The sequence below is a fragment of the Thalia democratica genome, chromosome 6 (genome assembly GCF_965202585.1).
Source record: "Thalia democratica chromosome 6, ktThaDemo2.hap1.1, whole genome shotgun sequence".
Lineage (NCBI taxonomy): Eukaryota > Metazoa > Chordata > Thaliacea > Salpida > Salpidae > Thalia > Thalia democratica.
This window is the reverse complement of record NC_139170.1, coordinates 27,233,753-27,258,490: the sequence shown is the minus strand read 5'-3', so window position 1 is coordinate 27,258,490 and position 24,738 is coordinate 27,233,753. Positions and strand designations below refer to the sequence as shown.

General features: G+C 25.3%; 2 protein-coding genes and 1 pseudogene across 2 annotated transcripts; all 3 read right to left on the bottom strand.

Annotated features, from left to right (window-relative positions):
* Nucleotides 1–7,454: 7,454 nt before the first annotated feature.
* On the bottom strand, nt 7,455–19,361 carry LOC145838035 (cathepsin D-like). Its single transcript, XM_082945558.1, has 9 exons — nt 19,291–19,361; nt 17,749–17,935; nt 15,180–15,303; nt 14,319–14,437; nt 13,325–13,524; nt 12,583–12,679; nt 12,178–12,345; nt 10,265–10,363; nt 7,455–8,010 (listed from the first exon to the last, which is right to left on the bottom strand). The coding sequence occupies exons 1-9, from the start codon at nt 19,344–19,346 to the stop codon at nt 7,849–7,851; spliced, it is 1,212 nt and encodes a 403-aa protein (XP_082801684.1). The 5' UTR covers nt 19,347–19,361; the 3' UTR covers nt 7,455–7,848.
* A 499-nt stretch (nt 19,362–19,860) lies between these two features.
* Nucleotides 19,861–20,493, bottom strand: LOC145838920 (very-long-chain (3R)-3-hydroxyacyl-CoA dehydratase 1 pseudogene; annotated as a pseudogene).
* A 2,070-nt stretch (nt 20,494–22,563) lies between these two features.
* Nucleotides 22,564–24,303, bottom strand: LOC145838919 (uncharacterized). Its single transcript, XM_082946540.1, has one exon. It carries the CDS (start codon nt 24,301–24,303, stop codon nt 22,564–22,566), a length of 1,740 nt encoding a protein of 579 aa, XP_082802666.1.
* Between the last annotated feature and the right edge of the window lie 435 nt (nt 24,304–24,738).

The following is a 24,738-nucleotide window of genomic DNA, read 5'->3' as shown; positions in this document are numbered from 1 at the left end:
TCACAAGTTATAAACTAAGTTTATCATTGTATCTCTTGAAAAAATTGGTTAATTTAAATAAAATAACAGCATCATATAATGACATCCGGGAAATTTTTACCTTGTACAATATAGTTTTAACAATATATATATTGTAACACTGTGCCGAAGGCATGCATTATTTTATAATTTTTAGAAAGAGATTGTTTTAGAACTAAAATTATATACAATAATAAACATTCTGTAGAGTTCTCTAAAACTAAGCTCCCAATAAATAAGTAAACTTTTTTACTATACGAAGTTGCATTATTTTAAATGCGTTTAAAACTTTAACTGACTTGCGAAAAAGCGCAATTCGAAATAAATCCCTATAATAAATGATCCCGAAACATTTAATGAAAATACTTGTTACGTGAAAATCATTTACTTGAGTAGTTAATATTTTTCCGCAAGAAGGAAACATTTACAAACTGCCAAATAGTTAAACTTATCAGCAAACTGTAAGAAACGAAGCCATTAGTTATTTTATCATTATTGCAGGAGTAATTATAATTCTATTAATATAGATTACACGTTTATTTATTGATACAGTTTCTTTAAACAAAGTATTTTATGCATTGTAAATAAAGTAATTACCAATGATTTTAACTGTATTACAATTATAACTTAGGAGTATAAGTTACTTGTATGTATAGCATACATTTTTTGTTATTTTAACATTATAAGCTACTCGCAAGTAAGACACGCAGATTAGTTTAAGTGCTTGGACGCCACATGTTCAAGACCTTAGTACTGTTCAACCCAATAATCATAACCTGTATTTATATTAAATACATATCTGTGTTTACAAAACTATTATAATTTGAGAAAGAAAAAATAAGTACAATAGCGCTGTTTAAATCTAATAACCGTTATATTTTTTATTATTTGTAAAAAGTTGAATTTTCAACGTCAAACAAGAGAATTACAACGTGAACTTCTAAATCCTTTTAAAGATGGGAATGTGAAAATCATTCTTATGTTTGCAAACACATCGTTCTAAAAAACACAGGCGTTAAATAATGATTTTATTTCAGTTTCAATCAAATTTACATTTAAAATTGTATTTCGCATCTATGCTAATGAAAGAATAATGAGTACTTATTTGTATTAATATAAATATATTATTTTACAATTTAAATTATAACCTGTTTTGTATGGTGATAACACTTTGGGAAGCTGTAACATATACTGCGGAAGTTTTAACACTGTTAATAAAGTTTTTAGTAGTCTTTTTTTAATATATTTCCTTCCAGTTTATAGCTTAATTTTGCAAAAATTCGAACTAATAGCTTTTTATTTGATTAGTTTTTATTAATTAAAAATATCTTGAAAAACTAGAGATCATCAGAATCCAAAAACTAAGAATCAATTTTTCTCTTCAAATTAAGATTCAGCTGATTATTTTTAATTGTTTCAGCATAAGAAAGAAATACCACCTCACGAATGTCCAGCATCAAAACAGTCTTGACAGAGCAAAGCTTCTTCTGAAGGATAGAATGGCATAGCAAGATATTGTTTTTTTATCAAATTAAATTCAAAAATCAGTCTAAGATAAGAATGACAGTGTAAGCAACGTTCTTTTAATCATGATAGTGTCTATGAGAAGCTCCTACTTCCGACAAAACCTTGATTTTTACTCGTAGTCTTGTGTGTAGTCTCGTAATCTTAGAAGACATCAGTTCTTTTTCGTTAAACAGCAAGCTTGTTTCAACGAAAACTTCTACAAAAGTACTTATTTTTGTTCTACCTTTTGAAGAGAAGGAAATACTTTTTCAAGATCTTCCTTTCACCATCCAAAACATGAATAAAAATGCTTAAACCTTCATTTTGGTAGATGTTTCAATGAAGATATGTGGCTTTATGCATCTACTTTTTTGAACCTAGTGAACTTTTTAACGTGTTCTATGCTGAAAGCAAAGGACTCTTGTTTTTTCTACCAAGTTCTGGTGCTTTAAAAACATATTTTCTGAGAGAATGGACTAGTACATCCCAGAAAACACTGCGTGGTTGACAATTTCAGACAAAGATTGTACTCCTAGTAAAAAAAGGACATCACATATAATAATTAGTTTTAAGTTTATTTCTAGTATAATTCTCATTAAAATTAAGTTCATGTTTTTATTTCTTTTAGTTTATGTAAATAACATATGAACCAACCTGTATAAAATTGAATGAGTAAAATAAAGATAATAAATTAGTATAAGAAAAAAGTTTCATTCAAATTTGAGAGTGCTGAAGACAAAAATAAATGTTGATTTGTGATAAAAAACGCTTCAAACTGCCTATCAATCAATATTCTTTTTTTAATGAAATTAAGGGAAGCATATGCCAATAAAGGGAAGTTCAAACTTGTTACTAAAAAATTGAAACTTGAAAATTCAAACTTGTTACTAAACTTGTTTACAACACCATATACTTGTAGTAACGAAAAAAAAGGATAATCACTTGTAGGTTTAAAAAGATAGCTCAATTACAGTACTAAAAAGTAAATAAAACTGTATTTTTTTTTGCTCGAGGGTTAACTTGTGTATTTCTCTAATCTTTTAATAAGTTTGGTGTGATTTTTTTATACGTAAAAGTCGTATTTACATCACAGAATTTACATTTCTAATTTTTCATTCCAATATGTTGCATCTAAATATATCTTTTTAATAAAAAAAAAGAAATTAACTCCTTTGAATAAACAATGTTGTTTTGGTAATTAGTAAAACTGTTTTGAGAAAACTTATCGAATACTGTTATATATTTTTTTTTTAATGGTAAAAAAACATCAGTCTCAAACTCTACCCCTTGCAACGATAAACGTTTTCTTGGGAAAAGTGAGTGTGTTACATCATATGTAATTTTACCTGCCCCATTAATATTTAAATTTAACTATCCACAAATAAAATAAATAAAAAAATATCTTTTAAACAAATAAAAAAAGCCCTTGGTGACACGCCATTTGGAGAACACTCACAAGGCTAAAATCTCAACACTAAAAATCACAAAGTGTAGGAAAATCATGAAGCCCAAATCCCAAAGTAAGTGTTCACCGGCACTATAACAAAAAAATCACACCAATAATCCAATCATGTGATCACCGCCACCATAGTAAACTCACAATCAGTTGTTGAGCAAATGCATAAAACTAGTATTATAATGAATACATTAGCATTAAATAACTATCTTAAATCTTGATAACTAACTAATTTACTGAAATGGTACTCAAAAAGAAAATCTAAAAATTAAGCTAAATTAGAAAAAATAAAAAAAAAATAAAATAAATAAAAATTAAAAAATAAATAAAAACTATTAAGAAAAATGTAGTTTCTGAAACTTGTATTGGTGGAATTAATTTTAGTCTAATAAAAGTTAGAAGAAAAAAAAAACTTATATTTATGTAATAACAATTAATATATACAGCTAACAAATAAATATAACAAAAATATATAAAAACTGGATAGTAGCGAAATTAACAATCACGCACAACCATACAATATATTTCCCCATCAACAGACCAAAACAAGCCAATCATGATCAGAGTAGACACAAACAAAATTGACCATACATATATTAATAGAAACAGATAAAAATTACAACCAAAAGCAATTAATCAAAATCTGTATGCAACACAAAATACTCAACTACAGCACTCTAAACCTACTCAGTATACTGGCTCAACAAGAATTTTTTTGTAACTATATTTAAACTGATCTTTTTTTAGGTTTTTAAAAATTTCTGGATTTTAAAAATTTCTGTTACGAAAATTTCCGTGTTTATTCACACGCAATAAAATTATAAAATGAAATTTATACTTCATTACACTATTTGACTTTCTTTTTTCAAATAAGTGAATAAAGCCTGGTTAAAAATAGTTTAAATCCTTAAAATACTACTTAATTTTAAACTTTTACACACGTATTAAAAGCGCGAGTCAAAAAAAAAAAAGTAAGAAACAGAAACTGAATTACTTATTATCTCAAAAATTACAAAAAATAAGATAAAACATAGCATAAGGACAAAGTAAAAATGATATTCATTCAGTTGTCTATAAGCATTCTCTACGGCCTTTTTTTTTCGGCTTCTTGTCCTCAGGCTTCCTGTTCTCGGGCTGATTCTTTTACGGTGGTTTATTTTTAGCAGGAACGAATTGTTTTAAATCGCTTGTTCTTCTCTAAACTTCAAATTCATCAAAATATCTTGTGGACCTAGAAAAAAATTATCTTTTCATTTCCATCATTGTAGTATCATTTGAAAGAATTCATTGTACAAAAATACGCGGCTCAAAAAAACATAGTTGAGATATTTTTTAAAGAAAGTTTAGTAAAAACTATTATGTTACTATGCCAAAAGACAATAACAAAACTGTCAGTGTTTACGTTCAAACCCATTATTTTATACAAAACAAAAAAATTCTAAGCATTTAAAGATGCATTGAAAAGAAAATTAATAGTTTTAATATTTATAAAAAAATATGAAACATTTTAATATTGTTATCAACTTACAAAAATATTTTTTCTTAATATATAACTCGCAAACTTTAATAAATAAAATAGATAACATTTTCTTTAAAGTATTTTACAAAACAATAAGTAGTATTTTCATGCAGAACTAAACTTTTAGAAGATTCAAGAATAAAGTATTGCTTTTACCAATGTTACTGTAACCAAACAAATCAACTTTCGAACAACAAGATACAAAAATAAAATAAATAAAATAAAATTTGGATATTAAATGATAAATACTATTAACTCCTAAAAAAAGTAAATAGACGAGTAGGATTGAATACTAATGACCTTGAGAATCACTATTTAGAAGATAACTTTTAAGTTTATCCTGAAACTTTCCAAAATGACTTATAATTTTTAAACATAATGGTAGCTTAATCCATAACTTACTTCCTTGGTAGGATAGCGATTTATGACCTATCTTGATATTTAGCGTTTAGACACAGTTTTCGTACAGCGCTGTATATATCTTATACAATAACCTCTTTTTATCTGTTAAATCAGTAAAAATAAATGTTCCAATCAGTTGTAGTGTCAGTATATACTAGCAAAGTATAACTAAACAAAATAACTTAGAAGTGCAAAAAATAAAACTCTTTGTATAAGTTAACATGTTTTTATTTTTTTTTAAAACAATTGATCTAAATTAGACCATCGTACTACTTAAAAAAAATATTTTTAACTCTGTAATGTTATTAGTTTCATGTTCATTTAAAAAAAATTATTTAAACTTTGTTAAAAGATATAATTTATCTGCGTTTGTTACATTTTTTAGCTGTTGTAAACAAAAACATAGCATCATAATACACAAGTCAGTACACTTAGATTTTATAAACGTTTAGTATACGTTTTATAATAAAATTTTTAATTTAAATTTAAAATGAGTTTTTTTTTCTAAGTTTATCTCAATAAGTTTCCGGAATTGAGATTTGCACTCAACTCCGTAAACGTTATATTTTCTAAAATCTGAGTATACATGTCGTTTTAAGTTAAGAAATTTTTTGTAGACCAGCCGACAATGAAGTATGGAAGTTTTTTTTAATATAAAAATAATTTAACAAAACTATTATGTAAAGAGAAATTAATAAGATTTTTTGCATAAAATACAAAACAGCTTAAAACATTTTTTTTTATAATAATTGCTGCATTTTATTACATATGCTGTAACTGTAATTGTTACAGCATATGTGCTAAAAGAAGTAAGACAAAAACAAAATTTTTAAATGTTAGTTTTTATTTTAATAATGTTAATTAAAACATCTAAATACATTTATTTATTACTTAAAAAGTTCCGAAAACCATACAAAATTTATGATAGTCCTAGTCTGTTTGATTGTTGCTTTTTTTTTATCGTAATGAAGTTTTACATTTAATATATCTAGAAAGTCATTCTTATAAAGCTATCATGGGCGTCTCTTTGAAAAAATCAGATAAAAGAATTTAAAGTACTCAATTCAATTTAAAAATGAACTTCTCTGTACTATTTAAGTTTCAATTTTTAATTAGTTCAAATAATTTTTAAAAATCCAATTTTTAACATTTCATTTAAAATTCTATTTTGATTTACTCGTGACATTTTGAAACTATTCTTCAAATCAAACATTTTTTTAAAATTTTATACTTAAAATAATTAATTTAATGAAAGGAATATGTCGCAAGACCGTGCAGAAATTATTGACTCGTTAAATATCAGATACATGAGCTACTTTTCAAACTAACATCTCAATAATGACAAAATAACTTTAAGAAGTGTACATGGTGAAAACTAAGTCCTTGCTGATTCTTTTAAATTTATTAAAAAAAATTTAATGTAGAACACTTTTAATCTGTCGTGCTCAAAATGAAAATAATTAAATATTCAAAGTAAGAAAAGGAATGATATTTTTAATAAAAGTACTTTAAATTTTTTCAAATTATACCGCTTAGAACTGTAGTAACTGCGTAAAACCTAATGAAAATTCTACACTTTTGTATAAAAGAAAAACTAAGGAACGTTTTCTTCTTTATAGTTAATAATTGAATCATTTAAAAACCCAATTACTTTTTAAAAAATTTACGGGAGTATTACTGACTATTTCTGGTGTTTTTAAGCTGTGTAACACATATATCAAGTTGTTTTTTACTTGTAACAAAACAAATGTAATATTCTTTTTTTATTCAAGATTATGTACTCCCTTTTATTTGAAAACTTAATATAGCGAGTAATGTTTTTTATTTGCAAAACTCAAAGCTTTTTGTCATGTTAGTCACAATTAATGCGCACACAAAACCATGTAAATAATAATAATAATTTGAAGTACTTAATTTCTTGAAGGTTAAAATAATAAATTATATTGGTAATTTGTTTATGAATACACAGAACTAAATTTGTTTTCACTTAAAAAATTCAATAAATGAAATATATTAAAGTTAATGCGATAATCGACATCAAATGTACTATGGGTTCGGAAGATGAGTTATTTAATTATTTGTTTTGTATTTATTAACAGATGCTTATACTTTTCAACTTGTTGTGACAAATCGAGTAACTTTTCTATAAATATAAGTTATATATACATAATATGATTAAAATGGTAAAAAAAAGTTAAAACTTTCCTTCAAATATATATCTATAGAAAAAATGTTTCCTTTCCATAACAATCTTACTCTTTGAAATAAATAAGCCATCTAATACAAATTCTTTGTAACATTATTACTACCTTACTAATATACAAAACAAAAACTAGTTAATTTTTTTCAAACGTAAGTGCTACTTTTGTGAATTTTATATAACTTTAATATGATATTAACAAATTTGTTGCTGTAACTTTTTGTAAATTTTATTTAAACAGGTTTAAAATTAAAATGCAACATTTTCAGGACCACTATTTTTGTATTATAAATTTTTTAAAACTTTATAGATAGCTGTGAAACTGACAAATATGCTATGAAAAACAAAATAAGAGAAGGCAGAAATTTTTATTGTAGACAATAATCGAATTGCACGAAAACGTTTAACAACTTTACTGTAAAATAATATAATTAAATTCTAAAAATTTAACAGAAATCACACAGTAAATAGAAACTTACCCTTATAAAGCGTTTGTACTTAAAAAATAAAAATAGTATCGCAAACTAATTGTTGAGAATAGAAAAATTATTTACACATAAAACTTGTTAAAGTTACTTTGGAGATGCATATTTTAATGACTGCATTTATATAACACTTCAAAATACTTATTTAGGTGTTTTAAACTTTAAAAGGCCAAAGCAAAAAATGTACAGTTTATATTCTTAATAAAAATTAAAAGTTTAGTGTAATCGTAAAGATAACCAGTATAGCTTAGTAATAATTTTTTCAAGCAAGAGTGGCGAAACCAACGCGGTTGTGGGCGAAGTCGAAGGTGGTGTAGTACTTGCCCATGAAAACGTCGCCCAATATCCACAACGGCCCCATCGGTGGTGGCACGTCCAGACCGAGAAATCCGGATATGCACAACTCCTGACCTGCCTGACTCACCTGTTGTGTGATTTATTGATATCCACTTTTATAATGTTATTGATTTTAAAACACTAAATAAAATAATAAACTTAAAAAATCTTATTATCAAAAAAAGTCAATCAAAACTATTATTTATATATATTTGTTAACTGTTCAAAAATATAGGTTTAATCGTTTGCTAATAAAAGATCCTAGTGAAGTAACTTCACTGGAATATAAATAAAAACAAATTGTACAGTAATCTTCCTTTATTGTACCAACATATGTTTCTGTGTGTTAACGAATCAACACACTTCAACTGGGTTTTGTAAAAAAATAATTACTGTAACGAAAGAATAGAAGCATAGAATAAAGTAGGTGTGTACATGTTTTCATTAAAATAAAATAATTTCTACAGATAATAGTTAATAATAGGTAAAATACTTAATACTAAATCCGACTGTTATAAAACTATATAATATTTGTGATTATTAAGTCTAAAATAAGTAAAGTAAACTAAAACACACAACAAAACAATAAATCTTAATATAAACAAACAACTCACGTTATGGAAAGAATAACTGATTCAAATTTTACTGAGTTGTTTGTTCATATTATGATTTATTGTTTTGTTGTGTATTTTAGTTTACTTTACTTATTTTAGACTTAATAATCACAAATATTATATAGTTTTATAACAGTCGGATTTAGTATTAAGTATTTTACCTATTATTAACTATTATCTGTAGAAATTATTTTATTTTAATGAAAACATGTATACACCTACTTTATTCTATACTTCTATTCTTTCGTTACAGTAATTATTTTTTTACAAAACCCAGTTGAAATGTGTTGATTCGTTAACACACAGAAACATATGTTGGTACAATAAAGGAAGATTACTGTATAATTTGTTTTTATTTATATATTTGTTATATCTATTATAATGTTGTTTTGTCCCACAAAAAGTAAGCCTTTATTCGCAACTGTGGCAAGGGAGTTTCACAATTATTGTGGACAAATATATTTTGGGTCTTACTTTTATTTATCCCGTAAAATTTCCCTAACCCTTGATGGTCTGCGTCCGGTTTGGCTTATTATAACAAGTTAAAAAATTTGAGGCCTAATAGTTTAGTTTGGCTAATTTAGCTAACGTTTTCTGAACATCGTTATTATTAAAATTGCAACTGTTAGCTCACCTAGCATTGAATTTTTAAAGCAACTTTAGCTACAGTCAAACTGATACACTGACTTTATCTTTATCTTCTCTCACTGACAGATATATTTACCTTTTTGAAAATAATCCCTAAATTCGTTAATTTCAAAATACGTTACTGGTAATAAAAATATTTTTACTAAAACTCAATCCGAATCAAATCTGCAAAGTCAAAAACATTTCTTATTAACGAATCTCTTAAAAACATTATCTTATCATCACTCATATGATAATGTGTAAATACTACAATCGTGTGATTCAATGTGAAATTAAGGCTACAAAAACCAATTGCTTTCTTAGAAAGAAATTCACAAAACAAAAACAATCTAAAAATCTTCAAAGCTAATGTATTTACCACAGTTTAGTTTAGCAGAATCACTGCCACAGATCATCAGAACTCAAAAACCAAAAAAAAAAAGTTTATTCAAATAAATAATTTAGTATTATATGAAGTTAAAAATCGAAGCAATTAAAGAAAGTGTAATGTAAGAAGTTTATAAACATACCCGTTTTTTAAAACAGTCAATAACAAAAAATTTGTGTTCTAAACACAGATTAATCGTCAAAATTTATACATATTATGCCAAAAACATGTCACAATCTTGATTAAATTTGAAATTTCAGAACAAAAAATATTTTGAAGCATTTTACTGAAAATCCTGTTGTTCAAGTTACTGACTTTAATGACGCGCACAAGCCTTGTAATACCACTAACTTTAAGTTACTAATTAAGTATTTCTACAACATTAAGATGGCAATTTTTGACTAGTTGTACGGTTACATGGCTATTCGAATTCTTATAAAATTTTTAAGTGACGCATTTTATTAAAAAAAATGCTCATGTAGGTCTAATTTATAAAATTGAAGGTAAAAAAGTATTAAAAAATATTTACAATAATCAAGAAATATTGAAAATTTATTGTTGTGCACCCATTTGTAGACATCGTTTTGTAGACACCCATTTGTAGACTACATTGAATATTTGGAAGCACTGACTTATAAACTTTAAATATAACTTCAATATAATTTTTTAACAATATTCAATAATTAAAACAAATTTAAGTAACTAAAACTAACCTTTAGAACGTAATCATCCGGCTTCAAAGTGTACTTTTTACCAGTCAGCACAATTTCAACGTCAGGCATTGATTTCAATGAGTTGCAGTCGACCATACTCTGTAATACAAATAAGTACTTAATTAAGTTGTTATGATAAAAACAAGAAACTTTATAAATTCATAAACAAGTGAAACATCATAATTAAAAAACACGAGTAGTTTTTGAAAAACCAAATACAAAAAAAAAAATGTTTAAAGTACCAAAGTAACTTTATTTTAATTTTATATTTAACACAATAAAAAATAAAAATATCAAAAAATAGAAACAATTAATTTAAAAAAAAAACTAATTAGTACGATGTGGTGCTAAAATTTTGTTTTTTTTTCAACTTATAAGTGGTTAATTATTAAAAGGTTACACTTTGCATTTATTCTGCAAACATAAGCTTTTATCGAAACTGAGGTTATTTGAGCATGAACTAACCGGACAAAGTACAATGATTTGTATTAGTATAACAATATAGGTATACTTTACACAAAATAATAAAGCTTTTTGTCTAATTCAACATTTTAAAACAGCAGTTGCCTAGTTTTTAGTGTACATATTTAAGTTTGAGTTTTTTTCATAAAATATCTTGTAATACTTTTTATTGAGCTCAAGTTAAAATATGATGTTTTAAACTGATATTTAACTAAAAAATTAAAAAAAAACTTAAAACTTTATCCGTAAGATAACTAAGTTATAAACGTGCTTTATAAAAGTTAAGAGCTTTGAAAGTTTTCTAATAAGATACACTTATTGTATTTATAGTTTCTTCACAACATTAATACCTTTATATGTTATTAATATAAACTTTTTAATATAGTCTTTTATTAGCACAGTTATCTAGTTTATTAAAAGTCTATCAAATACTTTTGATATAAATAGTTTTATGCAAACATATACAAATCTTGTTTAATTGTCTTATTACATTTACAACAATCTTTTCAAATAATTAATAAACCTTACAAGACTGTTATTAAACTTCAATTATTCTTTAAAAATTCTACAAGTCAAGTGCTTTGATACTTTTAAAGTGAAACAACTAAGATATAAACTTAAAACTTTTATTTACTGTTTAGATTTTAGAACATAGTTATATACTTTTTACAATAATCAAATACAGCACTTTAGTTGATTTTTTTAATAAGGTTTTTTAAGAACAGTTGAGTTTAAACAACAGTTTTTAAAGTTGAGAGCTTAACATTTAAATAAACTTTTAGAAATTATAAGCTTTTTTTCAACTAAAGGATATAAACAACGTCAAAATAAATTTGTAAAACATTTTTGGTATATGTGTTTGGCAGTACACTTTAATAATATAGCAATGTGTTTTGCAACATAAATCAAAAGGTTTGTGTCTATCAGATATAGATGTGTTAAACGTTATTATATTTTAACTATTTTCAAATATAATGAGTCATTATTGTTGATATATGTATATATATATATATAAAATAAGGTTAATGTTTAAACGTAAACACTTTTAACTGAGCCCACTTGAAGGGCTTTTAAATAGTTTATTCAAATGGCGATTTTAAAAATTCTGGAACATATGTTTCACAAAGCTTTATGAAAAATTAAAGCTTTGTGAAACATATGTTCCAGAATTTTTAAAATCGCCATTTGAATAAACTATATATATATATATATATAAACTAAGACTTATTTGTAAATTATATTGCTAAAAACTTAAGAACCTTTTAAAGATAAAAATGTGTCATTATTTATAAGTATAAATCTTAAAATTAAATAACCCAAAAAATAAACTTAACGGCAACGGAAAAGTTGATAATTAACCCGATTAAACTAAATCTTTTTGTTTAAATACAAAAATTTTAGAGTAATTCTACACAAAGGTAATGAAAAAATAAATTTATAATTATACAAACCTCTCCGTTAATAATAGGCGTTGCTCCGATAGCATTGTTAATTCTTTTGATTTCTTCTGAAGGTCCGGCGAGCAGGGAAGTGCCACTGTCGACAATTGCATGGCAACCACCTGCACAAGCGTGGGTGGTACCAACTACCAACGAATCCATCTTGATTTGCCAGTAACCCTGATATATTTCATGAATAAAATAAATTAATTACACCTTATATATATATTTTTTAATTCAGTTCTTTCTAATGTTATCTGTTTTTAAATGCATCATTATATGACAAACTTACTTTTCAGCAAAATTGTGGTAAGAGAAATACTGTTGATACAATTAAATGCAAACTGGTAAAATGTATAGCCAGGACAATATACATTAAAAAATTTTTAGTTTAACATTTAGGTATAATAAACCCACTTGTCTAGTAACATTGTGGTATGTGAAATTCCCAGTATATTTGGACTCATCGACTCCACCCAACACCAATTCACCACCTTCAGCAGCCTCGGCGTCTCTATAAATTTGAATTTAAGTTGAATTAATTAGAAATAAATTATTAACTAGAAATAATTCATAAGCTTCTCTTCAAAAAAAAAATTAACTACCACAATTTAGGTAAATAAATTGCTAAAGGATGCATTTTTACAACAACAACAAAAGGTTTAAAACTAAAGTAGGCATTTAATATAACACATTAAGTAAATATATGTGTCACTATTTATATAAAAACAAACTATAAAAGTTTTTTTTTATAAAAGTTTTATTATTAGTAAACTTATTAGTTTGTATAAGTACTTAAACCATTAACTATTTTTCTTTTTCTTTTATTAAGACTAAACAAAACTAATTTTAGATTTAAACCAAGATTTTGTTGATCTATTTACAATTGTAGCTTTTTTGATAATGTTTTTAATTTTAACTAGTACTGAGAACAAATTTAAAGCCTTATTTCTTAATGATGTTAAGCAGAGACAAAGAATTTTTTTTTGAAAAATATTGATTAATTTTATGACAATACAATGTAAATTTTATTAAAGTAAAAATATGTTTTAATAGAAAAGGTTTATTTATAACTTAGAAATTAACCTTTAAAAAATAAAACCTGTAACATATACAATTTTAGAAAACGAAAATTTTCAAATACAATACAACTTTTAACCTGTTTAGAAAAAAAGAAAATTGATTTTTATCCAATCTTTTTTGTTGCCACATCTGGTTGAAAACTGGGGTTATTTTGTTCACTGCAATCTGCGGATAACCCATTCCTAAAATACCGTCAAATTTCGCAGCCACGAAAGCAATACCCGGCTCATTGACTGCTTCAGCAAATATTTGGTAGTCTGAATCAAGGCCAGCAACCTAAAAACAACTAAAGTCAATATCAAGTACAAAATTACAAATTTCAAACTTAAAAATAAAAACTCTTAATTGTAAATGCGTCCTACTACTGTTACTTTACTTTTGGAAGTTAAGAAACACTAAGTTGCTTTTGAAAAATAATTCAAAAAACAAGTTTCAATGTAGATCACACACAAAACTTTTTAGTGTTTTAATTACAAATAACCAATTTTGGTTACAGTAAAATTTCAATTACAAAAATTGAAATTCTTAAGAAAAATTTTAAGGGGAAACATCTCAAAAAGCAGCTTAAAATTAAAAAATGTATAATTTACAAAAAGGTACAATTAAAAACGATTATTATTATTAAAAAAAATAGTATTTATTAAAAGAGATCATTCATAATTGCTAAAACTTATTTAGAAACTATTTTAGCCATATATCAAAAATAATTAAAACTTTTAAATAATAAAAAATGTACTAGAAGGTCCATAGAACAAAGATTATGTTAGTATTAAACAATTAAATAAATATCTTTTTAGCAAAATTTAAAGTTTCATACACTCATTAAGTTCTGGTACTATTTACTTCTTCTAGTACTTTTTTTAACATTTATAATTTGTTTTCTATTTTTCAAATGTATTTGTTTTAAATATGATTATTTTTTAATAAATTTAGATTATAAGTGTTTATGATTAGTAGTAAAGTATTAAAAATTTTTTAATAATATTTAAAGAGAAAGTTTGCAACATACAATTTCTAACTCTTAATAAATTAAGAATATAGTTGTTTCAATTTATTACAAAAAAACATACGGTAACTTTGTCAGAGCTGCAGAAACCAGACAGGCTTCCACTTCCGTAAGCAATACTGAAATCAGTTCCGTTCTCACGGTATGTAGACGACTTCTCACCATTGTATTTGTGGTGCAACACTAAAAAATAAATTTATTAATTTTATTTTAACAATTATCGATTTACAAACATTTTAAAATAGAAATATGAAATATAAAGTAATTTTTGCGCTAATAAAAAACAACAGAATATCATTCAAAAGCTTCAAGGACTTCTTGGTTTTTAGATAATTTCAAAAACTTAATTTCAAAACTTTCTTTGTGAGCTAGTAAAGTACCTTTTTCACTTCCATTGGAATCTTAATTTTTTTTGAAAACTAAAACGTATTTAAGTAATATAATTTGAAGTATCAAAGCTTTCACTAAAAACAATTTAGTTTTAAAAATAAAAACTCCTTAACTAAAATATTAACAACTGTAAGTTCATACTGAAATTTAAAGATAATATATTTATACTTTTAACAGCTACAAATAAATTCAAACTTAACGAAAAAATAAAAATCTTATGAGTATAAAGACAATGCAGTTGAAACAATGTAAGTTAAAAGTATGTTATATAGAAACAGCAATTACTCTTTTACTAGAAAAATAGCTTGATAATGTATTACCATTGGTTTAGTCCCAAGCTAATAACATAAAGATAATAAGATTTAATCATTCTTTTTTAAAGAAGAATAATTATTATTCTTGTAAATGTTCACATATCTGAAGAGTTCACATCTCTTATGCAGTTTATAAGAAACAACAACGACTTACCTTACTCATTGAGTATAAATAAACACAAAAATTAAACAATAAAAAAAATTAATTGTTGTAAACTAACAACAAGCAAGATTTTTCCAGTTGCATTTAGAACTTGGCACCCACAAATTGCTAGAACCAGTGTCAAACACAACAGTGAACTTCTGAGGCGGGGTTCCAATAGTAATTTCACCAAAGTACTGAGCCTGTTGACATTAAAGATAGATTTTATTCTGAGAAAGATTTTAATCGAAGTATTTGACTTATTATTTTTCATTAAAGTAGTTGTTATATTATGTAAAACAAAATAGTTTTTAAATTAGTTTCATGACTGTTAATAAACGTTTATTATATTCCATAAAGTTGCAACTGATCACTTAGAAAGATTTATTGGGAGTAAACACTGCTTACTTAGATACTTTAATGTTTATAAATAAAAGAAAAATTAATTAGAAAATTTGTCTGTTCAATAAGTTTGCTAACAAAAAATAACTGCTGTAAATTTAATTGTACTTCCTTATCAAACTGAACTTTAGTTTTAAATTACAACAATAATTACAACACCTTTTGTAATGGTAAAAATATGTATTTATTTTCTTATAAGCCTTAATATGGTTATAATGAAAATCAGTATGTTGTTTAAATACAAAGACGAGAAGAAAAATTATGACTAACCAACAAGAAGTTATCACGCATAAATAAATTACACGTATTTATTCTAGTAAGAAAAATATTAATATGTTTATAACAAAAACAAAGAGTATTACAAAACTAACTTTAAAATCTTAAAATTCTAGCTAAAAGATTCTCTGTTTTTCATTAAATCTTTCATTTCATTAAATTTTTCATTTCAAAAGTGCATATGAATTATTTATTGTCAAAACACTTATAAATAGATTCTAAACATAAATTACTCTTTGTGGCATGGAATAAATATATTCATAAAAATTATTTAATTTAGCTATGAAATATATAAAAGCAAAACAAAAAAACTTTTATAAATTACATATAAAACGTTATTAGTTCATATTTATGTTAGTAAATTAAATTAATATATAACTTAAAAATTTAGTCACATTATTTTAACTGGTTGAATGCAAAATACTAGTAAAAACAATAACAAAATCATACTTTATTATAACGGTAAAATAACAATAGAATAACTAAAGCTTAAAAGTAGTATATTTTTATATTATACTATTTTATATAGATTAAAAGTACTTTATTTAGTTATTTACTTTCAAAGAATGCCTACAATTTTTGTTTTTCTAAATAAAATTTAAAAAGATAGATGTTTTTTTTTCTGAGTAGCTGTACTTGTACTTAATCTAAAATAACAAACTAAATAAAATCATTAGCTTTGTAGTATTGTTTAAAGAGACAAACTGTTAAAATTAAAACAAAGGTTATTATGGTGATGAAACAGATATGAAATTACGTAATGAATATAGTTTATATTTTACTAAAGTTATAACTTTTAAACAGCTTAAAGTTCTAATGGTATTAAATATAATTTTTTCTAGTCATATTTGCAAACCATATAAGTATAAATCATCGATTTTAAAAACAAATTTTTTTACTAAACGTGTATATTACAGTATGTTTTACTGTATTGCAGTATGTTCTTTTTCTTCTAATTTTAACTAACCCATTTTTTGATATAACAAATTAATAATGTCTCATACTTTTAAATACAGTGCTTATTCACTTATCCGGACAGTTTCGTTCAGAAGAAAACTCAAAAAAAATTTCAATTTTAAACACTAACATTTTGTATGATACAAATGTTTAAGCTTTCATGCTGTAATAAAATTTTAAAAGATTTTATAAAATTCTGTAAGTTTTCTGCTGAAAAACGTGGAAAAACTATTAAACATACGTCTAATATTTCTTATTTTAGCAAAACCTAGAATAAAAACTAGTTTGTTAGAAGTGATATGTTTCCGTTAAAATGACTTTAAACTTAGTCAAAGTTTTTCGTTTATCTTTATGTGTATTTTTTTACTTAAAAAGTTTTTTTTTTACTTAGTGAGATAGGTTTACATTATTTTTTGTTTTTAAAAATGAATTAAATTTATATTTTCTCCTAAACAAAAATTTATCTTTTTCTTTTAATTAATAGTAAGGGCAGGTGGAATTACAAATGATGAATTTTACTTGCTTGACACTCAAAAAACGTTGCAGAGGGTTAGTAAGTCTGACGTTTTTCTACCTTAAAAAAAATAAATTAATTAACCTAAAATTTAGCTTTTATTATTTATCATTTTAATATATATTACTTACAATTACTATGTATTTGTTTTTACCATAACGCTTTTATTATGCATCGCATTATATGCAGCAGTTATATTATTGTATAAAAAAACTGATTTTTTGTACTTACCCGGAATTTTTGTTATCCGGACATGTTTACAGAAAAATATTGCCCAATGTGTCCGGATAAGTGAATAAGAACTGTATATAATATACGTAAAAAGTACATAACTTATAAAAACTAAATAATCTTCCTATAACAAAAATAAACTTGAAATAAATATCAACGCACAAAAGTGTAGCTTGTGACTAGAAACATGTGTCTGTAAGCAAAAAACATACCTTGTAACAAATAAAAAACTTAAACAAACAAAAATACTTTTAACACTGAAACGTACGTCCATGTAGTTGGTTATTGGTTCGGGTGCGGTCTGGCGCAAGTTTCCTCCCACCGAAGTGTATTTCAGGTGGTAGTTGTGGTAGGTTTGTGTGAGAGCAGCTTCGTTGAAAAGATTGTAAGTGCTCACTCCATCATTCTTCTCCAGCAACTCGGCCCTCAATGATTTCTTCTTTGTCAGCTTCACGCTGTGAAAATCAGCAGTTTTGTAAAATGGTAAATTTCACTGATTTTTTGAGTTGATAAGCTAAATGAGTGATAAACAAACCGATTTTAGTTTAAAGAAAACTATTGAGGTACGAACAGTGATAATTTATGTCAAACGTTTAATAATATGATTGAAATTAAGCACTTTAGCACTAAAAGTTGTGCTAACTTTTTTTTCTAAATTTTATGAGCTGTTGTGTTTCTAAAGTTTTAAAAATTAAAAACATACTAATTGTATGTACAACGTCATTTCGTTTAAGTTTAAAAAAACACAAAAGAAAAAATTATGTTTTTCACCTAATCATTTATTTGCAAACTTATATTTCTAATTATTTTCTAATCTTATATAACTGTAAACAGTGTTGTCAAATATTTTGAGAAATTTCTTCTAAGTTTTCTAATTTTTCTTCAAGGTTTTCAAAAATACAAGTTTTTGGGTATATTTTAGTATAAAATTAAGTTTAAGGTAAAAAACTGTTTTAATTAGTATAACAACATTAAAAAATATTGTATAGCTTCTTTAAATGTTAAGATTTACATAAAAACTAGACTCTTCGTGCCAAATCAAAATTTCGTTACTTAACATGTAAAAGCTGTTTAAAATTCCAGGTTTTTTTAGCGATTTTTGTTCAAAATTCCAAGTTTTTTATAAAAAACTTAAATTCCAAGTTGTTACAGGTTTTTTTAGTCTAAATTGTCAAACTCCATGTATTTCCAGGATTCAAGGTTTTTTGGTAACCTAAAACTAAGCAACACATAGCACTGTGAGAACTTAAAAGCTAAATCTAAAAATTTTAAATTTGTTTTACAGTTCATGTTTCAAAAGTTTGTAATGATAATTATATGGTTATTGAAAAATTAAACGTACAACTTTTTGATTTAATAAAAACATCATGAATTAAGAAAACAATCTAGTTTTTAAACAGATTACAAAAAAACGCTTAACTAAACTCTAATAAAACATTTTTTTAACAGAAAGATGAATAAAACAAAAAAAAAATATGGCATAATGTCTACTTTCATGAAATTTTTTTTAAATTGTATTAACACTTATCAATTTAAAAAGTACTACTAGTATAGAATAGTTTTATTAGTATAATAATAAACATCAGGATTAAACTTAATTAAAAATTTATAAAATAATAGTTATTGAAGTTTATTAGTAACTCAGTAATAGTCTTAAATTTAATAACTTCTTTTTTCTAATAGTATTGCATAGAAGACGTTTAGCATATTTATTTAACTATAAGAAAAAAATTGTAGTAACACTTATATATATTGTCTAAATACTTAGAAACGAGTTAAAGAAAATATTTAATAAATCTTTCAAACTCACACTTGAAGGGCATTTACTGCACATAGTAAAAAGAAGAGAAAATAGTATCTTTTCATTGTAAAAAAATAACTAAAGCTGAAAATATTATTTTTTTTGTCAAAATAACAACTTTTTTGTTAGTTATGTTAAAACAAAATATTCACAAAATACAAAACACGATATATTTTAAGTTAATAAAACTAAAGATAATTGATGATTTTTTAAAAGGTTAGGCATAGATAGTAAAAGGCTTAGATAAACAATTGAAGATTAAAAAGTATATAACTAATCAAACAGTAATCTCTCTTAAAATGTATAATGAATGTATCGTCAGAAACTGCATTAAATGATTAATATATGATTAAGAAGTAATTTTTTGACTAAAATGAAATTCAATTTTCTAATTGAAAAAGGGAATTTTAAGGTAATATAACTTTATAAATGACAACACAATTTGAAATATTATGATTCATTGAAATCAAATAAATTTAATTTAAAGTAAAGTAAAGACAACTTTAATAACAATTAATTACAATGACTAAAGAAAGGCAAATATATGTCCACAATAAACAATAAGTTATTTGCATTAGTTTATTCAGCTTTAAGTGAGGATGATTTATTTAAACTCTTCTTTCTTTGAGAAAGCATGTGGAAATACAACTTACCAAAATTGTACGCATACGTTAAACCCATAAAACAAAGTACATAACCGTAGTTATAATAACCCTTTACTGATCCAGCAAAAAACATGAATGCTGTGTCATACATTGTGTAAACTTCACCTGCCCCTCCTAAAGGATACAGCACAACAAACAGAGAATATCTTGACCACAGTAGCCAGTATGGAGTCAGCTTTAACAATTCAAAAGCGTAGAAAGCGTATCTAACAACTTCTGTTACTGTCCAAGCAGAGAGAAGCATTATTACGCCTGTGCTGTTGCGTGACTCCTCTATTGGTATGAGAACGCCCCAAAGCACGTAGAGCCTTGAGAAGACTTGCATGAAAGTGAAAAGAGGATTTGATCTTACGAGTTTTATAGCTACATGAACGATTTCCAGTATAGCAAGCGTTTGAAAGACGACCAAAGTTTTAGAAATTTCGTCATACACACCAGTAGATGTATTCGTATCTAACACATGTTTAGTTATTAACGCTCCGAGATATGACCATCCGAAAAACTGTATCACGTTGTATGTCCAAAGCCATAGCAACTTAAACCCCATTTCTAGTTATTTAAGTTTTCTATAGATAAATAAGTATAATTAAATGGAAAATATAATAAATTAAATTAACTATTTAATAGGAAAAAATATGACTATTCGAAAAAAAAGAAACCAAAGTATAGGTAACTTTAATCACTATTTTTGAGGCATAGGAACAAATTTTAATAATATTTAATACAAAAAGTAAACAATCTCAACCAAAACTAAAATCAAAAAGTAATCTACCAAAAGTATTGAAAACTTCATTAGAATTATTTATATAAAAAGTTTAATAATTAATCTAAGGGTATAAGAAAGGTCCACCATCTTAAGAGTTGATCTTGCTTTTGTAGATCTTTACTTAAGCTACTACAGACTTAATAAAGTTCAAACAATAGGATATTATTAGTACCTAAAAACATTTTACAACTTCCAAAAATAACTGGATATAATTTAATTTTTTTTTTTCTTGAAAAATATCTTTTATATGAATTTACAAAAAATTAACTGACTGTATTTCAAGTTCTAATAAGACTTTTAAAGCACATTATGTTTCATACTTTATGCTTTTGAAACAGATGTTATAAAACTTTGCATATTAATTGAATGGACACCTTATATACCCTTATTTAACGTATTATTAATATTAATGTTTTTAATACATTTAAAAACTTTAACTGTCAATTTTTTTAATGTCGAATTTCTTTTCGAATAGTTTTGTTTTATAACATATACAACTTTGTGCTTTTTATAATTAACAAACTGTGATAAAAACAAATATGAAACTATTGTGTATTAGTAATAATAACAAGAAATAAATGACTAATTAAAAAAACCAGTAAAAAAACAGTAAAAATCTAAAAATTGTAAAAATAATAACTGCAGTCCACGTTACAAATTAATTTTTTTAAAAGAAATTTCATATTTACTACATAGATAAACTTGTTTCTCCTAACTTTTATCCAAAAATGAGAAGTCTTTTTTTTATATATGCTTACTATTATTTAAAAGAAAAGGAAATTATAAAACTTAATAAGTAAGGCTTAAAATATGTAACTTAGCTCAAGTGCAAATTAATTAAACCTGCAATTTATTAACATTGCTTACAAAGGTACAATTACGGCAGTTATATACGGTTGTACTTTTCTGTAAAATTAAACTGCTAGAAAAAATCAAAACAAATTAGCTACACAATAAAAATCTCAACACTTTTAAAACTACTGCATTTGTAGATTTAGTAAAGTAAGCACACTTAAAAACATGAAACGACACTAATAACTTATTTCAAATAACACTATAAAAGAAGTTTGCTTAGTGAGTGAGCTAGTTAAAAAAAAAACTGTTTATTTTTACACATTATTTTTTATAAAAAACTAAAAAACTTTTATAAAAACAAAATAAAATAACAGACAAAAATGAAGTATTCCAGCCTAACTTAGTAAGACTGAATAGAGTATGTAACCTGAGTGGAAAACTAAAGTATTATAAAATAACAATAAAAAAGACAATAGTGTATTTATATCAAAGTTTTATAAAACATGTTTTTATAACAAACTACATTTTAAATTTACTTTTGACCCATTCAGATTGCTTGATTGCGGTTTTTTTTATACATAATATATAACAAACTATCTACTTTTATAGACTTAACTTATAGTAAGCATCTATCTATATATTGTATTAAGTTTTCTATAACTTATAGTGAATGAATTTTATAAAAAAAAAATTATCTTTTAAGTAAATCATAAAAAGGAACTATTTTTTTGTTAATATAACATTTAGTTTATAAAAACTTATATCATATTTATCTAAATCATTAAAACCAAATGGTAACTAAGAAAGGTTGAGAAATATGAGTATACTTGCAAATATTTTATAAACAATAGTGCTAAAGTTAAAATAAAATAGTCAAAGCTAAGGGAAATACAAGTCTATTCAAGAGAATAAAAAAAGTTTATTAGAAAATTAAGTATTTTATAAAAAAAATTTAATTTTTGAATTCAAAAAAATACTAATAAATAAAAATTATCAAGAAAAATTAATTTTTCTGATTAAGACTGTAAAAGTCTATGAAATTTTATTCATTTTTTTTCAAATAAGATGAACTTCATCTCTTACAGAATGTGTTATACCCTTTTTAGAGAAGAAACGAATTACATTATTCAAATAATCTTTGTATGTAATGTTTTTCTTTCTTATTTTTCCAGAGTAGTAACTTGTATCACCAAACAAAATGTTTCTAAGCTGTGGAATGATTAAAGTTAACTCAGTTATGAAAGCCATTAAGCACACTAGACACAAGCCAAACAACCAAGCTTCATTTTTCATCAGGTGTTCAACAATTTCTAACCAATTTTGTTTGCCAAACAACAAGGGTTCTGTGATGTACAAGTAATTATACACAGCTTTAAAAAAAGACAACTGCATCACCATTGTAACAAACAGCATCAAAACAAACTCTCTGTGGTTATTGCGAGCAATACAATTATTGAGAAAAAGACAATGGTGGTCCATCAAAATAACAACGTGCTCACATATGCGACAAAACTTACTGACACGCGGTCTGATAACTTCTGTATATGGACAAAAGTCTATTTCAGTACATCTACCACTTGGTATATCTGTTACATCTAGAGGTTTGTTGAATGCCTTAACTGGTAAATCATCTTGTTTTATCAGTCCTGGATCCCCCTTCAATAAAAACCACATCAACTTTGCCCACAAAAAAGAAAAAACAAATAGAGTTAAAATATCAGTCCCATTATGCTGTTGTGAGTACAACTTGTAGAAGTAAGCAAAAGTGCAATGGCTAAATGAACCTATAAACAAACCAAGGTAAACTGGATTAGGCCATCCAGAAACATGACTAATTCGATGAGTTTGTTTGAAAATGATAGAATACATACAAATAAGTGTAGCTATAACAAAATATCCTGAATAAGCACTAAAAAGATTGCAAATATAAAAAACTAAAGACATATAAACAAAAGGAAAATTTAGGTATGTTAACCACAAAAAATTTGGTTTTTCAGGAGCTTCATTTTTATTTTGTTTCATATACAGCTTGATTTCTTTGACCATTGTTTTTTGGATTTTTTTATCTTTATATTTAGTCTTATTTAAAACATCTAAAGGTGTTTCACCTTTTGAATTTTGTGTCAAAGTTAAACCACATGAAGCACCTTTTGTATTTAAAACTATCCACATGACATGAGCATCACCTGATCGAGCAATAACATGCAAAATTGTCTCTCCTATCAAGTCTGTGTGAGAAATCACGGATCTATCACTGCGCAATAAAAACTTTATAAGGTTAATATTTTTTTGAGAACAAGCGTAGTAAAATGGTGTGTGCCCATTTGCATCAACACAGTGTGTTTTTAAATGAGTTTTCAACTCCAAATATTTAATCACAGGAATACTGGACCCTAGAGCTGCAAAATGCATTGCTCCTCTTCCTTTTTTATCAGTTAAATCCTGGTCGGCACCAGCTTTTATAAGGGTAGATACAAGTTTTACAGACCCGCTTCGGCAAGCATAGTGAAAAGGAGTCTCATCAAAGTTTGTCCTTGCATTGACATCTGCTCTGTGTTCTAGTAGCAGTTCAATAACTTTTATGTGATTTCTGATACAAGCAGCATGCAAAGGAGACATTCCATTCCAGCCTTTTGCAGAAATATTAGAAATGTCATTTGTTAATAGCTCTTTGCATTTTTCCCAGTTGTTCAGCTCCACAGCTTTGTGAATGTTTAAAGTTGAACACGTGGGTGGGGGTGGTGGCTGGCTAGGAAACTGAAATCCTTCAGGCAGTATTTGTTTAGGGTAAGACATTAAGACTTCAAAAACATACTGAAAAAATCATTTAGTTGTATCATAAGATAAATTCAACTTTTAGAATATATTCATCCTAAAAATCAGGTTTAAATCATATAACATATTTTAAATAAATAAATCTTGAACAAAATTTTACAATGTTAGATAAACATAGAGAAAAACTTAACAACTATTTAAACAAAGTTGCCACTCGTTTTTTCAAAAAATTTTCCAGATTTTAAAAGTACACATTTTTGGGTCTATTTTTAGTTTAAAGTAAGGTAAGAAACTGTGTTTATAGTACAAAAACATTGAAAAGATACTGTAAAGCTAAACTAAATATGCTTTTTAATAAAAAAACTTTTGATGATGACAAAAATTTGTTATTTATATGATAGATTTTTTGAGTCTAATCAAAATTATACTACTGAACATGTGAAAATTGTTAAAATT

Coding starts and splice junctions, on each gene's coding strand:
- LOC145838035 (XM_082945558.1), bottom strand. CDS start 19,346: ATGAAAAGATACTATTTTCTCTTCTTTTTACTATGTGCAGTAAATGCC. Junction 12,680..13,324: donor TTTTCTTTTTTTCTAAACAG/GTTAAAAGTTGT, acceptor TCAAATTTATAG/AGACGCCGAGGCTGCTGAAG. Junction 10,364..12,177: donor CGCCTATTATTAACGGAGAG/GTTTGTATAATT, acceptor TTTGTATTACAG/AGTATGGTCGACTGCAACTC.
- LOC145838919 (XM_082946540.1), bottom strand. CDS start 24,303: ATGTCTTACCCTAAACAAATACTGCCTGAAGGATTTCAGTTTCCTAGC.